Genomic DNA, 17,606 nt, shown 5'->3' with positions numbered 1-17,606 from the left:
GGATTACCTGCACTCACTTACATAAACAAACCAGTTGGCAGACATTCATATTTTTTTATTTCCGATAATGAACGCTAAAGCACTTATATATATATATACCTATTAAGCTTTTTGGATCACAGCTCTTCTCTTTAAGCTTACAAGCCGAGTAAAATATATAAGTAAATAGGTACTTTATATTATATTTTTTGTAAATAATTTATTATGGCTGACAAAAAGTTTTTTCGATGAAATATTCTTTGATAATGCTTGGAATTTTAATAGTTCTAACACCATCGATAACTGACTGGCTTCCGCGAAAGAATCCTAAAAGAACATCCCAAACTCGCGCGAGATCGATACAATACCTACCTACAAGAATTTCAAAAGTAATAAATTTTTATATTTATGGGAAGTAGTCAGTATCAAATTGTATCGGTACCTTCAAGGTCCTACGTATTCAAAATTCAGGTAGGTATTATTGCAAAGATGCGTTCTGGGCAAGCGAACGCACAATGTCACGGTAAAACCAAATCATCTTGGTGAAAGTGCTATCGTTATTCGTAATCGTACGTAGGTATCTTGAAGTCGTTTACTGATTGCATAACACCAGACCCAGTCCTGAGTAAACGCTACAAGAATATTGTAAAACACTAGTTCTTTTGGCTGACTTTTTAAAATCTACAGACCCGAGTGATCGTACCTATCAATGGTAAAACTACAGTCAAGAAGTCTTAGTGCTAAAAAAAATTTACGAGACATTTCACCGCGATTAATAGCCTCATCTGGTGACAGAAGGGCTGGCTCATTTTTTGCGCAACGGATCAGCCTGGCTGTCCAGCGCGGAAATGCAGCCAGTATTCTTGGCACCATTCCACGCGGTCATGATTTATATAGTAATTAGATAAGGCTAGCTTTAAATTTTATTGTAATAATAAAAAAATAATAAAAAATAAAAAAAAAAGTCAAGAAGTTTTTGTTTTGCTTGTATAACGTGCCATAAAATTGCACAATCGCTTGTTATGAAAATATCAATTAAAACTTATTTATGGCTCAATTTAGGTTCCTCCTAATAATACATATATTAAAATACTAGTGCTGCCAACTTCTAAATCTAGTGCAGGTCCTACCTACTTTTAGCGCCTATTTTAATGAACACTGTCTGAGGTTAAATATAGTAAGTTAGCTAATACTGATTAATATTCTAGTTCTATTAGGTTCAAGTAATATTATGTGCAATACAGTTATTATCTTCCTTTACCTAATATTATATAGCGTTATAAGATTAAATGATTGGCAGCAGATCCGTAGATCCGCCTGTTGTTAAATTTATCTTACAAAAGGAAATCAATCAGTGTCAATGTCGTATAATATAAGTCGAAATTTAAATATTTTGCGTTCACCAGTAGAGCGTGATGCTGGTGCCAGATCCATAATTATAATGTCGAAAGGTAAATTGACAATATGACATGACACTATAAAAGTGAACACTTGGTGAACACAATAGAATTGGTTGACACATTGAAGCGTAGCTGAAGTTCTTATGTATCGATATGAATCTTCACTGAAGACCTTTACAAAGTTAAAGAGAAAGTTCTTAAATGTATGTATGTTTATGGTGTGTTTTATAATTTAGAAATGTTTACTCAACCCAGGTAAGTACTACTTTAAATACCTAATAGGTAGAAACAAAGTGTTATTTGAGACAACTGTGGCCAAGATATAGTTGTGACAGCGCATCTAGTTTGTTGCACTGGGTAAGTAACCTTAACCCAAGCTGAGAACTGGATGTGCGAACTATTCTGAAGGTCCGAATTTCACTTTTTCGTTTCTTCTGTGCATCGAAAAGCACAAGCAGTCATCAATCCTGTCCATTATCACAATTTGATAATAATAATCAAAGCTGTTTCCTGTAGACTTCTTCTCAGACGAGGAAGCGTTTGGAACTCTCGCAGTTTTAGTTTTAAGTTTACGTAATTATTTATCACCACTACCTACTTCAATTACCTATCTGACAAATTCAACAATTAATAAAATTAATCAAAAAGTGCAGGTACTTACAATGGTCCCCAATTTAATAAAATGCTTTGATTTTGACGAATCAAAATCGTACCTAAATCTACTCCTGCTATACATCTAATGTCCGGACCAATATGGAAGAAATGCTTCAAATGCAAAATGCATTAAATTGCAGTGGCCTTTTCAAGTTCATCACCCGTATGTTCAGCAACATTAATACATCGATTCCTGAACGCAAACCTATTATACCTAATAATAATTACGATAAGTAAGTAAACAGAGCATGGAAATCGGCCAAGGGTACTATAACAAAGTGCAAGGTGACTTGAATTGAAGATCCAAGGCAATGAATCAGGTCACGCAGAAATATGCAGATTACCTATCAGCCAACTTTATCGTCTCGAGTATCATTTGTGTAATAATTAACATGAAACGTGAGCAGCCTACACCCGCACTAAAGTCTTTAAATTACTCATAGTTCATTATTATTATCAAGCGATAGACGTCCACTGCTAGACATAGGTCAAGCATAGACCGCGATGGTCTTGCACCGCCTGAATCCAGTGGCTCCTTGGGGCTCTTTTATGAGTTTTAATTGGAGTATTATAGCACCTTGGGACCCCAACGTCTATTGGTTTTTAAAATTATGTACATTGCCCATTGCCACTTCAGCTTCGCCATCTACTGAGCTATGTCAGTTACTCTGGTTATCTTACGGATCTCCTCATTTCTGATTTGATCACGTGTAGTACTAACTCCAAGCATAGCGATCTCCGTCGCTCTTTGTGTGGACTCTGAACTTTCTTATGAGGCCCATGTATTGGTTTCATATTATGTCATCACTGTCAACAGGCACTGTTAGAAGATTTTAGTGTTCAAGCACCCTGAGAAATTTAGGACGAGAGGACTCATAGATAAGAGATTAAAAAGATTCTTTATTCTCTACCACAATTTCTCTTTTCAAGAGTTATGTATGTTTGGTAGGTAGCAACTAACATACTCTAGCATGAACAAAACTAATAATACTTACTTCGTTAACCAAAAATACTCTCTTCTGAGAGTTTTCCTTATTGCTGACGGTCACGACGTGGTCACGACGCTTTACATTCTTTCCATTTGTCACATTACTAGTGAGTAGTGACCGCCCGCGATTTCGCTCCTTTTGCTCTGTTTCAGCTTTCTAGATTCAAGCAGCATTAATGATGAGTCACTCAGTGAGTCAGAACTTTTCCTCTTATATACTTACCTATTATTTAGAGGGTTTATTTGCATCAATAATGTTTCGGGGTCTGAAATCCTTCCACGTCCGAATCCCAAAATATATCAAAAAAGCAAAAACATCGTTTGGCTACAATCATTCAATAAAATCCGGAAAATTTTACCAATATGGCACAGTAAGAAAATACCAATTAACTACATCTATGTAATAGTAGAGCACGTAAAAGTGTATATTTCGTTCAAGCGTACAACGTATACGCCCGGTTCCATGCGGACGCGTCGCGGCTACCGCAGTCGCCGTATTGTCTTGCTTACTTTCTTTTCTAAATCCGACCAAACGCCGCTGCTCCAGTTGTAGCTAATGTGTGAAATATGATAATCGCACATTGTACCTAGTATCGTGTAATCGATCTACGCTATTATATTAGCATTGGCTTTGTTTGTGAGTATGCTTCCCTTATCTCGTGTACAAATGTACACGAGATAAGGGAAGCATAAATCTAAAAGAGAGGCTTTTAAGTTTCAACGTACCTACCTGTAGTGTGTTATAACTTAAGGTGAAAATTGACAAAACTACAGTAGAAAATGCCGTAGCGAAAAATTTGAATTCGAATATGAAATGCTTATCTCTAATTTGCGGTGATAACAATTTAATTTTCATGACTTTGGTAAGGTTTCGCGAAGCCTTAAAATTTACGCCTACTTCTATTTTCACGCTAATCCTTACGTACCTACCTTGTATGTAATACATAGAAGAAATGTGTAGAAACATTGGAAACCGCGAGCGGTGGCATAATATGCTGCACGTGGCTAACGTAAGTAGTCAAGTTTGTATTCACTTTTACGAGACGAAATAATTGTTACAACATCTCGTGAAATAACATCAATTTCTCAAGTAGGTAACTACGACTGCTCTGTAAAGAGCGAAAAGACTGACAAGAACTAAGTCAAAGGCTCCCAGAATTAGTATGCATTTTTAATAACGTCATTATAGGTTTCTAGATGATGCCCGCGACATCGTCCGCGTGGAATTAGCTTTTGAAAAATCCCATGGGAACTCTTTGATTCTCCGGGATAAAAACGTTTATAAAAACGTAGCCTATATGTCCTTCACCAGGATGCCAGCTATCTCTGTATCAAATTTCATCAAAATCGATTAAATGGATGGGCCGTAAAAGGCTAGCAGACAGAGTGACAGACATATTTTCAGAGATAGTATGGATGGTATGGATTATATAAATTGTAAATATTTGTCACATTCGGTACAACCTACATATATTGATGTGTATTATTAATATGTATCTACATATAGAATATCTAGATTCGTTGAGCGGGTATATACGTATTCTACTTACCTACCCAGTGATATGAGCAATTAATCAAACCGTACCAATTAGGACCGTCTGTCGAGACAATGCCATTGTTTAATTATGTTCTGAGATAACGTATGGCGCATACGTTATCTGCGGAGCGGTGATAGCCTAGTGGTTGAGACTTCGGCCTCCTATTCGTGGGTACTAGGGGTCAATTCCGGACACGCATCACTAACTTGTCGAAGTGCATGCCTGAGAGTTCTTCATATATTTTCAATGAGTAATTGAAAAAACTACTGTTATAAAATACATATTACTCGATTGATGATTACCTTTTTCCGCCTCTAAAGGATAAAAGGAACCCTTATAGAATCACTTCGCCTATAAGGGTTCCTTTTATCCTTTTGAGCTAGCCTATGTCACTCTCCAGGTCTTTATCTATACCCATGCAAAAAATCATGTTAATCCATTGCACTGTTGCGACGTGATTGAAGGAGAAGCCAACAAAATTTATAATACAATTTTATTTTTGTGACTAATTTTATCAAAACTATGTACGCGTTGGTATGGTATATCATAACATAGTACATGCTAATAGGCAAAATTTGGCTGTACCTTTTTGTTTTTGTAACATCTCCACTGTTTACCCAGATTCGCAATAAAGAAATTTGTATTTGAGTGCCAATCCGAACTTGCGCAGCGTGGTGGACTAGTGCATAAACTCTTCTCATTCTGAGAAGAATTCTGTGCTCAGTAATGGGCCGAGTATGGGTTGAGAGATGATACGTTACCTCACAGAACACAAACGATGGGTGTTGTGCAGTGGCGTGCAAAGTATATAAGCTTAAAAGCTCAGCATACCCTGGCTTACTCTGGTAAAGCTCTGGCATTTTGAATCTACAAATGATTGGAATCTTTTTTAAAAAGAATTGAAAATTCATCAAATAGCTCGCCGCGCCTTGCAATAAAATTATAGCACTATCACAATCACGGTCGCGGTAGGTGTAAGCTTAGCCCATTAGCCGATGAACCTTGAGTGAACGCCATCTATCGGTACTATCAGTCCTCTCCCATGACTCGGACGACGAGACGCGTCATCAGAGGCAAAATCCAGTTGTGCTTTTACTCACACATCCACGCTTACACGTATAGTAATATTACGCAACTCTACGGTCTAGATGTGTGAGACATTTCTCCTAGAATTTGTTAATGTGTGCGTCAAATGACCCCTTTTTGACGGGCGAAATAAGCACGACTTCTGTCCAATCACAAGAGAGTTCAATACCGCGCGGAGTTTAAATTCGTAAGTACATGAGTTTTTAATCTAGTACAATCAAAATAAGTAGCTATATTTATTATAATTCTATACTTTTTCAATTTAATTAATTTATTGATATTATTTTCCATAAATTTGAGTACGGTTTAGATTCTAAGATAAAGCTTGCCAGTTTATGTTTCTAACGTAAATTCAAATAAATAAACCAAAAGTCGTACTATTTAAAAGAATAAAAGATTTAAAAGCATTATGCCTTTTATTGATAATTGCAATCGTTCTTTAAAAATTAAATACTATTTCCTGCAAATAAATAATAGCTTTTATGAATAATTCAATTTTTAAGGAGATTTTTGGTATATTTTGGCATAAAAATCTCTTATTACTCCATCTTGTTTGTTTCTAATCGTTCAATGTGCAGTGTTTTGTTTTTTTTTGGTGAAAAATAGAGTTTTTGTGGATATAACTACGTGAAGTAAATAAAATCCAGTTAGTTTTGTGATTTTAAAAGTGTGTATAAAGGTTTATTTATAGAATACTTATTACTTATTTGGAAAATGGAAGTTTATTCATGTGAAGTTTGTGATGGCGCTGTGTGTTTACAAAAGGTACTTAGACAAAACTTTGTTTCTTTTCGCTTTAACGTAAAATTAGAAATTATTCGCAAAGGAATACTTCACACACCTTTAAGAACATTATAGAGTACTCTCAGGCATGCAGGTTTCCTCACGATGTTTTCCTTCACCGTTAAAGCGAGTGATATTTAATTACTTAAAACGCACATAACTCCGAAAAGTAAGAGGTGCGTGCCCGGAATCGAACCCTCGACCACCGATTAGAAGGCGGACGTCATAACCACTAGGCTATCACGGCTTAAAGTAGTATGTATCATCAATCAATTTTTTTTTTTAATTTTTTTTTTTTTTTTTTTTAATTTTTTAATTTTTTTTTGCGATGCATTCCCCATGCATACCCGGGGCTCCGGGCCTGTGCACGCCACTGGTGTTGTGTCTATTTCTATTGTATCAAAATATGTATTGCTTTCTGATCTCCCAAAGTTTGCGTGATACAGTAACCCACATTCATGCTGCTAATCACGCGTGACAATGACAATACAAACACGAATCGTATAATAGAATAACCCTTAGTACGATTTTTAACATCTCGAAAACGTTGATAGAATCCGAGTATGCACTTTAACATCAAAATAAAATGGAACTGGAGAGGGACGTCTAGCCTAGTTATGACAAAGCATATCAATTGATTACGATTGCTAAGCAACGTTGACTAAAGTTAGTAACTGGACAGGTGACCGACTTTGCAGGCCCGTCCGAGTAAAAATCTTATTCTCTTACAGCCGTATTTAATAATTAATCCGATCTGAAATCTGTCGATAAGTATTATTGTCTAAATATATATAATTATATAGGTATAGGTACACACAATTTTTGACAAATAACAATGTAGCAACATTGTTAGTAACTTATCAACAAATGACAGATATGATTGATTAATGAATTATTAGTTTCGGCCATTAGTCGAGCTGCATGCGGAAGGATCTGGGAAGCCACTGCATTATTATCCCAAGAAAACTACCATTATGTGATTAATGCAAAGGAATCACGACCTTCAGCAATGAGGGATACAATAAAATAATTAATAAAATATCTCAATGCTCTAAATTATAACGAAACTGAGGATCTTCTGATTAAAATAATATGATAAAAAAAACTAGCTAATATAAACAAAAAATAATACACATTCACACATACACACACACGCACCCACTCAAACACACACACATACACACCTTAACACACGCACACACACACTCGCATACATACACACCACTATCACTTGTAATAGACACCGGTCTAACATGTCCGACCTTAGCGCACAAAATTGTAATAACATTAATTATTCAAGTTTTTAGAAATGGAGAAGGCAACCCACTGTAATACAGTGTTTACTAGTGCAGGGGTTGCCCATTCATACGTCTACTAGACCTAGGTCTACTTAATTATTACTTGTTTTTTTTATCTGTATTATAAGTATTTTTTTGTGTTCCTTATATGTAATTTAATATGTAATAATATCCAATGCACAGAGAGAGATAATTGACCTAAACCTAACTTGTTTTTTAAGTCGCATATATTCAGTTTTACAGATTTTTATTTCGAAAAGTTACCGCTTCGGAGGCTAACTGGTAGATGTTCGAGAACTCGAACCTAACAACCACGTTTTACTTTACTTTGACGTTAGTACTTCGATCGTCGAAATCTAATAACGTCTTCGAGATGTGCAAATTCATACTAAGAGTAGGTACTTGTTGTTAGAATAGTAATAATTATTATAGTTTATTGCGTGTATTTTCCCGCAGTATTTTATTCAGGGTCTGCTTACAAATTGTACTAGATAATAGATATCTACCTACCTCATACCTACCTACCTACCTACTAAACTAGATCTGACGAAGTATTACGTGAAGTGGTTGATGGTTGACCTCCAGAACCTGTTAGAAAACCATTTGGTTTAAAGGTATACCTAACGCAACGAGCAAATTGCAAGCAGGGATTGATTCTCGGTAAAAATCAATTAAGAATTCCGTTTCGCACATAGCGTTTACCCCCCGTTCCAACTTTTCGTCCGCGGCCCGGATTTCCCGGATAATCGGACGTTCCAGTGGCAGAACATTTTGCTTTCCGACAAGTGTGAATAGCTTCATATAAAATGTTCTGCTACTGGAACATCCGATTAAAATCTGGGCCCGACATACAACAAGTGGGAACGGGGGGTTAGAATATATTCCGCATAGATTCATTTACGTTTTATTTTATTTTCGAGCTCACATCACTTTTGCGGTGCCTAAACCTACCATTTAATAAAATAACATTTTACAATATTATATGATATAAACTAGATATTTCCTTCGCGATAATATAATATTTGCATTATGCCATAATTTTTTTCACGTTTTTCTCATTACTATAAATCCAAAAATTTGCCTGTTTGTATATTTGTTACATTTTGACCATTAATGTACCTACCCTATCAAGTATCAACTACCTACATACTCGACCGATTTCAACGTTCGACACAAAACTGGAGCCATAAGAACATAGGATACTTTTTATCCAATAGATTCCTGCAGGATTAAGAAAATCTAAATCCACGAGGATGAAGGTATACTTAAGCCAGTTATAACTATTGTTAAATAAAAGTTTTTTTTAAGTAGGCAGATCAGAGTCATAATATCAAGATTTAAATGTAAGATTTTTGTCATAAAGAGACATTCTAGAGGCTGAGAGGTGAGCACAGTCGTGATACAGTCGTTACCTTTGTAACTGGGGCGTCGAGAGGATAATAGGTAAACCAGATACATCTGTCTGAGAGACGTTTTTGTGCTCTGTTTCATCCGCACTATTGTTTTTCACCTCTGAATTACGGCATGTAAGTAGGTGTCTACCTCAGTTCACTCACATTTATACATCACGACCTACCTAGCTATGTATTTTTATATCTTAAGTAGTGGCGAAAATAGCAAAAGAAACCGTTATGGTGATGTCGACTCTTCAGTGTGTGGAAAATTGTTTTCTCAAAAAAGATTAATTGAAGAATGGCGTGATGATCATCGTTATATCCACAGTAATACTGTCAAGAATAAGAGCTAGTGGATGGTCAGTGTTTTGTAATCACTTACCAGGATCCAAGAACGCCGTGGATGTAAGGGGCCCCCTGATGCGCGCTCTTGGATCCTGCTACTGCTAGGCAAGTGGCTACATAATAATTATTTTAGAAACACTGACCGACCATTAGCTTGTATTGTACTAGCTGATGCGCGACTTCGTCCGTGTGGATTTAGGTTTTAATAAATTATTATAAAAAATTGAAAATTCCGTGGGAACTCTTATAATTTCCGGAATAAAAAGTAGCCTATGTCCCTCTCCGGCATGCAAACTAGGAAGAAGCTAGACAGGTTTCAAATAGATGGCCGCGACTTAGTGCACGTGGATTTAGGTTTTTTTTAATCCCGGAGGACTCTTTGATGTACCCCGATAAACGTTGCCTATGGGCTATGCCTGTCTGCGGGAGGCAAGCTATCTTTTCTACCTTTCGTCAAAACCGGTTAAACGGATGAGTCGTGAAAGGACAGACACACACTTTAGCATTTATACTTAATATTATTAATTAAGTTATTATTCAAAAACAAAGTGAAATCAAACATTAACATCATTTTTTTAGAAAATATGGTAAACAACATTAAAATTCAGTGGATATAATATATATATAATCTAGTTTTGTTAAAATTTGACTCAATCAAGTTTCAACGACACTATTTTAAATACGAATTTAAATTATCTACACCTCATTAGCACTAGTGAAAGTTTACATAACTTAGTTTATTCACATTTATTTATATTATTTATTTTACATCAGGATATAACAATAGTGTGGATGGAAAAGGTACCTATCAAAATGAAAAAGGGCGAAATACTGAAAAGGGATCCTACGGGATTATAAAAATCCTACCTATATCTAATAATTACCTACACAATCGTGGTTTCTTTCAAAGTATCTTCGTTGAAATATAATTATTTGAAATACCTACTTATAATAGGGTAAAATAGGTATCTATCAGTCACGTCAACTGACGACAACAATTAACGGACCTCATAATTCAAATGTCCTTGACTCGTACCTCCGCGCTATAATTGGGTCAGAGGGGGCAGCTAGGTACCTAGATACCTACCTCTTGCTTTGCAATACTGCGCGATGACATATTTAGAGCAAGGACAGTGATACAAAATCGTGTATTTACAAACCACTAACCTGCCTATAGGCACAAATATTTAGCAGATAAAATATTTGACTATCTACCTAAACCTACTAACAAACATTGATTGGCTCATAATGAAAGCTCTACATTTTTACTCGGGTGGTTCTTCTGTGCGATTGTAACAAAATTACAAATATTGTAAAAATACAAATAGCATTAGTGATAGTATTTTTTTTATGTTTTGAAGAATTATGTCTATGGTAGAGGATTACAAAATTAACCAAAAGTTCTCAATTTAAATTCTCTTTACGAAATATAGACGTAGAGGACGACGTCTCAGTCGCGTCTCAAGCCATACGCTTGCAATACGTCACGAGTTCGATACCCGGCATACGTAGATGAAAAAAAAATTATTCTTGCCTGGCATGGAAGGCAACAAACTAGAAAGAAAGAAAGAAAGAACTACTACTACTAACCGTACGAATTTATAGGTAGGTAAGTATAGTCGCGACAGGTCGAGATAGCAATCGGGGAGGGAACGCCCCGCACAGCCCTCTCGCTAACACAGTGCGGGGGAGCGTGGGTGGCATGCGGATATGTAATGTTAATGTTATGCTGTGATCCGTTAAGAGATTTTTGAGATTAGCGCTTTTAAACAGTACAGACTTTACTTTTATGGCGTAGATACCTACCTAGTGATGATACACGACTTTTTTAATTTAGAAATTGCGGTAAGTACCTACCTACTTTATACATACAAGTATGGCCATACTTGCATAATCCGTCAACGTCAGATTGCTGTCTGTAGATAGGTGCGAAGAACTTTCGACGCTAACTTGCGAAAGGGTCGTAAAACGTATAAATAACGATTTCTCCCAAAGTAAAAAAATTCGGAGTCATGCTTCTTAATCGATAGAAGAAATTGCATAAAGAAGTGGAGCCTCAATAGCTCAATAGCAATGGATCTATGAATGGTCTGAAATAAACGTTTATTTATTTATTATAGCTCAACGGTTAAGGATCGGACTGAATTCCGAAAGGTTGGCGGTTCGTACCATCTGCATCCGTTGCACTATTGTCGTACCTGCTCCTAGCACAAATTTTACGCTTTACGCTTATTTGGAGAAAAAGGTGAATGTTAACATGACTAATATTCTATAGAAAGAAAAATCTAGTTTTTGCCTGAGACTTCGTCCACCATACTTAAATGGGTAATTTAGATAATTATATGTATAACCTATAGCACTCAGTGATATGCCTACTCTATCTATCAGTGAAAGATTTTTTAAAATCGGATTTGTAGTATCGGGATTTGTCTCTTCCACAGAAACTTTCAAACTTTATTATATTTGTATTGTATAGATAGGAAAATAGTTAATACCTACCTGACACGTGTCTAAAATTTCCAACATCAATCCTTTTTATAACATTCCTAGATAAGTGAGTACCTAGACCTACTATTTTAAGCCTATAATATATTATGACGACAAAACAAATATGAGAACTTCACCTTCGCTTGCGGCTTATGTTATCATCATAGAGAGAGAGCCAGCGCGTGCAAGACCTTCGTTAGTTTATAAAAGCTGAAAGTTTCTCCGCGTATTGTCCCCAACATAGGGAGGAACGATCAGCGACTATGAAGTTTGGATCATGGTGGCTTTGGGAGATAACAGGTATTAAATGTATAAAAAATCTTATATGAAATTATAGGTATTCCTAGCTTTTTTACTAAAATAAAACTTTCATGACATACCTACCTACCTACTTTATAATAATAATTACCTCCGGAATATGAAACTGAAAGTGTTTTAGTACTATAAAGAGTTAGGTATAAGCTGAAAGTGGACATCCCTTAAACAAGCTTAGGTACCTACAGTATATAGATAAGTATAGTAGGTACCTACCTATTATCAATTTTCATTATTATGTAAAATCTAAAAGCCCTCTTTTATAAAACTGGAATTGTGAGTAGGTAAGTAAATTTTCTTCTAGTACCTATCTCCAAGTTTCCACTTTTGGGGATCAGGCAGTGAGTTAATGCGGCATTAGATAACAATGGGTAGGTTCTATCAGGTTTATAGTGACCCGTAATATTATTATACAAAGTAACATCGCACTCACCTATAGTTTTGAGAATTTGAAGATCTTCTAATTCATACTCCTTCTCCTCTTCGGAATACTCGGACTCTGTGGTGGTGGAATCTTGTTCTTCAGTAGAAGATGCTACTGAAAGAGACCGCACGTCGGAGCTCAGTTCCGAGCTACAGTCCCTCACTAATTTTGCACTAGCCATCATCATTTTAAGTTTGGCGTGTGAAATATCTATAGATGCGCGATTTTCTTTCACCAAAAGCTCAACGGAGCTTTACGTATTTAAACCATTATTGTTTTTATTTGAAACTAAAATAACTTTTGTATTATTTTTACCAATTATATTTCAGGATTTATATCAAATTACACTTACAGTTTACATGAAAACGTGCATGATTTATTTCAGTCCAGTTGTTTGATTTTATATTTTTGTCGGACTCGCCGAGTGCAAGAACGCGCGATCGAAATTATTTACGTGTGGCACGTTCTTACGTCGACGCGGTTTGATTCCCACTGCTCAACGGTAGCGGTCTGCGAATAACGTTCCAAAGATTCATATCAAACGTAGTAATACGCGAATATCTTGTCATCATAAACATAGTTTGAGAATTGAGATACGTACATAAAAGTATTTTTAGGTACAAATATCACCTACTAATACAATAATGCAAGTACATAGTTAGCGGTAACGTACCACGATAATTAGGTACGATTGTTTAATTGTTGATATTTCGACCCAGTTACCTACGTGGATCGCCGTGGTCACGACGCGAAAGGGGGAACTATAAATCACACCTCTAAACGTAGAAATAACTATAGGTAGTTAATTACAATTACTTAGTATACAAGTTCGTTGAAACTTAAATTATATATTCTGTGCTTAAACGTAATAAGTAGGTACCTACTCAGGGCCGTCTTAAGCATCAGAGTACATTGGTACCTATAATATTTAAGCATATTCGGCGCCGGAGTGCAAAAGTTCAGCTTGCGCATCCCCTCCCCCCGCGCTCGCTCGCACCGGATTAGCGCGGGGCGTTCCCTCCCGAGATTGCCACCTCGATCTGTCACGTACCTAGGTACTATAAGTACTTACCTACCTAAGTTTACCAATTTTGACTGAGTTGCCAAGCCAAGTTGGTAAAATGTGTACATCCAGATTCTAAAGGTAGAGATTGTTGAATCGTCTTGGTCATCAACACAGATTCTGAGTGGCGAGTGTATATGCGTATATCACGTCACAACTCGCCCAATCTTGATTTTATTTATCTCTATTAGTCATCTATTCATTTTGGATTTGGTGTACAAATCATCGTTATACGCTGACCTTAAGAAAAATAATGAGCATCACAAACCAAAAAATCAATGAACTCACAATCTAGAAACTTATTGCTACGGATTTTTAACAACCTACTGACTTACTCGTGTCGGTATGGTGGTCTTTTCTTTTTAGAATTAATAATTCCAATATAAAAAAGTATTTATTGTTTTGCCCGCTCCGGGACTATGCGACATTCAAAACAACAGTTACCTATTGGTGTACCTAATGCGCTAGATGGGTATTGACTCTTGGCCCTTTAGGCTTAGTGGAATAATCAATGTGGCTCTTAGGCTACAAAGATTGGGGCCCCTTCACTAGAAAAAAAAGGCAGTCAAGATGATAAGATTGAATAGCAGACAATTTTCTCTCTTAATTTTTTTAAAAATATAATCGGCTTCGGGAGTCATTCAGGTCAAAAATAAAACGAAAAATGTAACTAAAAGGTTTGTTAATTATTAGGCAACAAGCATAACATATTTTATTATTTTCTTACATTAGGTACAGTTGAATAATATAATATTAATATCACTGATATCCGATATACGTGGTTCATTTAAAACTAGAAATAAATAGATATCTACAGCTAAAACCAAACATAATATACACAAACATAAACTACTTAACTTAGCTCGAACTTTATTTACAGTAACAAAACACTGGCACCGATTCTAAGCACAACCTAATTTTAGAGTATTCGCACCCTCTTCTTACTATTGTAATATGAAAAGGACAGAAGCAGTTTGACATTTCTAAATTTAATTTTTAGATGGTAAAACCCGTGATTTTAGCACGCACTCGCGAATCTACTGTTTAAATTTGTATTGTGCACTAAAATTTAGAGTCTTTAAATGTGAAAGTCATGTTCCGTTCCTTTTTTAGCATTAGTAAAAAGAAAAGGATGCAGATACTCTAAATTTAGTTTAGAGAGAGACTAGAGAATCGGGGCCACTGACAATGAAATGAAAATATTTTCGATTCACCTCTACAGAGCTGCCAAGACGGTCAAGCAGCTTGACGTCAAGCACGAAGATTTTTGCTTGAGTCCAAATATTTTGACTGTTTACAAACTTTGCTTGATACTTAAGTCAAGCATTTATGTGATTGATGCGATTTTATATTTTTTCTTGACGCGACGGTCGGACTGTGTTCGAGATATGAGAAAAGTGCCGTTTGCTTGATAAAGCCGCTTGACGGACGCATCAAGCAGCTTAATCAAGCAAAACAAATCTACGTGCTTGACGTCAAGCCGCTTGACTGTCTCGGAAGCTCTTAAAAGAATGCCATAGTCTAGATTCTAGACTATAAAAGATAAATTATACGTCATACAATGCCAAGTTGGGCAAAGAGACACAGAGAACTTGGGAACCTTGATACAGACACAGCTGTTCAAAAAGATGTAATTCATTTAAATTGCCAATATATTTGATGTTAACCAACATTTATTTATTTATCACTTGTGAATATAATACCTATTATATTGGATAACTACGACCTGTTCCCGCGTTCATTTTATTATTCTTACCTACACGTACTCTATCGTCGGAGAGAAGTTATTATAGGGTCGTTTGTGATTGGTTGGTCACTCAAACTGGTACAAAAAATATCCACAACTTTTTGTCATTTTTATGGGATTAAGTAATAAAGAGAGCCCTGTATTAACTTCTCTCCGTGGATAGAGTGATGTACAGATAGCATATACATATACCTACCTAGATTTTTCGTATAATAAAACTATACTAGCATTGTATTGTAGCGCTGTGGCCTCAACGACAGCGGTGGGCGAGGCGGGAGCGGGGCGACGCAGATGACCGATGCGCATTCATCAGTACCACAGTACCCTTATTATAAATGCGAAAGTGTTTGTTTGTTGGTTTTTTTGTTTGTCCTTCAATCACGTCGCAACGGTAAAGCGCATTGACGTGATTTTTTGAATGGGTATATATAAAGACCTGGAGAGTGACATAGGCTACTTTTTATCTCGGATAATCAAAGAGTTCCCACGGGATTTTTAAGAACACTAATCCCACGCGGACAAAGTCGCGGGCATCAGCTAGTTTATAATATTCGGGCATCAGCTAGTTTATTATTATTATGATGCCGTTGGACGACAGCGGCGGCGGTGACTTTATATTAAATGAATGCAAATTGTCATCCAACGCTGTCGCCGCCGCTCCCCGCTCCGCCCGCCGCTGCCGTCGAGGCCGCGGCCTTACGATTTGTTGAAAAGGGAATATTAGTCATACCTTACCTAACATACCTTCTTAAAATCTCTATTTCACAAACTGCAATCGCGTGGCGTATTGCGAGTGACTAACTCAATTCCGAGTAGTTCGTACTAGGTACCGCTGAATTGTCTAAAAAGTTCAATGGTACCATCACCTGAAGACCTTGATCTATCGATTTTTCAAGTCTCTTCGCGGTTATAGCTAAACGTGAAGAGACTCGAAAAATGAATTCATGAAAATACCTGAACTTATCTAATACCTAAACATGTTTAAGCTAAATCGAAAACTAACTTAGAAAAAAAAACCTACTTATTTACACAAAAATTCGGAAACGACGAAATCATTTTGCTTATCAAAAATAAGTAAGATAACGATAAAATCATTCATATGAGGTTCTTACAATATTGTAACAAATACATATTATCTACTTAGGTATTACATAATACAATTTACTTTTATTTTACGGAGGCGTTTTTTTTTATAGAAAAATCGGTAACTGTTTAGGCAAGAGACAAATCCACAGAAATCAGAATGAGTATAGATATGTAAAAGAAGCATAAGGCTGTCACTGTTATTGTAACAACGTCACAGAACCAGTGAACGACAAAGCATACAAGACACGTTTCTAACAATAATTGACATTTGAAAATAGGGGCCCACCAAACGTCTGTTAAACACGTAACTTCGACAAATTAAATTAGCGTAAATCGCAACAGGCTCACGACTGATAAATTATTTTGACGATCCAAATGCACTTGTAAAAGTTTATTTGAATAAAATACTATTCTATTCTATTGGTTTGTACTTACTGTGTGTCATGCGACACTGGCCGATGCCGTGATTGGTCGACTCAAAGTGACAGTTACGGAGCTACAATCGGAATGATTGGATTAAAGATGTGTGCGACAGCGATCGTCTATGTAGGTAAAGATTTCATTCGCTATAATAGAGCGTACAGAATATTTCCATGATTCTATGCGTTGTCATGTACATTGCGTAGAACCGAAGCGGAATTTCCGCTTAGATTTGTCGCGTAATTGCTACAGGTTCACGCGCCGAATGTCCCTAGCCTTAAATACGAGTAAGTGATTAACGGCCCACGGGATGATTACGTATCTCGCGACAGGCTTGCGACAGGCGTAAATCTCGCGATCATTGCTGTCAAACGTCACACGTAACAGCGGCTAGAGAGAGACAGCAAATGAACTGTCGCATTGCTACTGCTGTCGCGTTGCTGCCGCTACTGCAACGTTTTACGTAATCACCCCGCCGCGCCGGTCACTTACAATTCACCACCCGGCAACTTGCGCATTACCATCACCGGAGATGACGTCCGGTTATAATTAATAAAATATCTACATACTAGGCTTGAATGTGTTACAAGGCGCAAGCG

General features: G+C 36.6%; 1 protein-coding gene across 1 annotated transcript in view; it reads right to left on the bottom strand.

Annotated features, from left to right (window-relative positions):
- Pka-C3 (Protein kinase, cAMP-dependent, catalytic subunit 3) overlaps nt 1-13,206 on the bottom strand; it is a 108,588-nt gene extending 95,382 nt beyond the window's left edge. Inside the window, exon 1 of the mRNA XM_034972457.2 lies at nt 12,701-13,206. Coding sequence (XP_034828348.1) covers nt 12,701-12,878 — 178 coding nt within the window. The 5' untranslated portion in view covers nt 12,879-13,206. The remainder of the gene's footprint in view (nt 1-12,700) is intronic.
- Between the last annotated feature and the right edge of the window lie 4,400 nt (nt 13,207-17,606).

The sequence above is a fragment of the Maniola hyperantus genome, chromosome 1 (genome assembly GCF_902806685.2).
Source record: "Maniola hyperantus chromosome 1, iAphHyp1.2, whole genome shotgun sequence".
Classification (NCBI taxonomy): Eukaryota; Metazoa; Arthropoda; class Insecta; order Lepidoptera; family Nymphalidae; genus Maniola; species Maniola hyperantus.
This window is presented reverse-complemented; position numbering and strand designations above follow the sequence as displayed.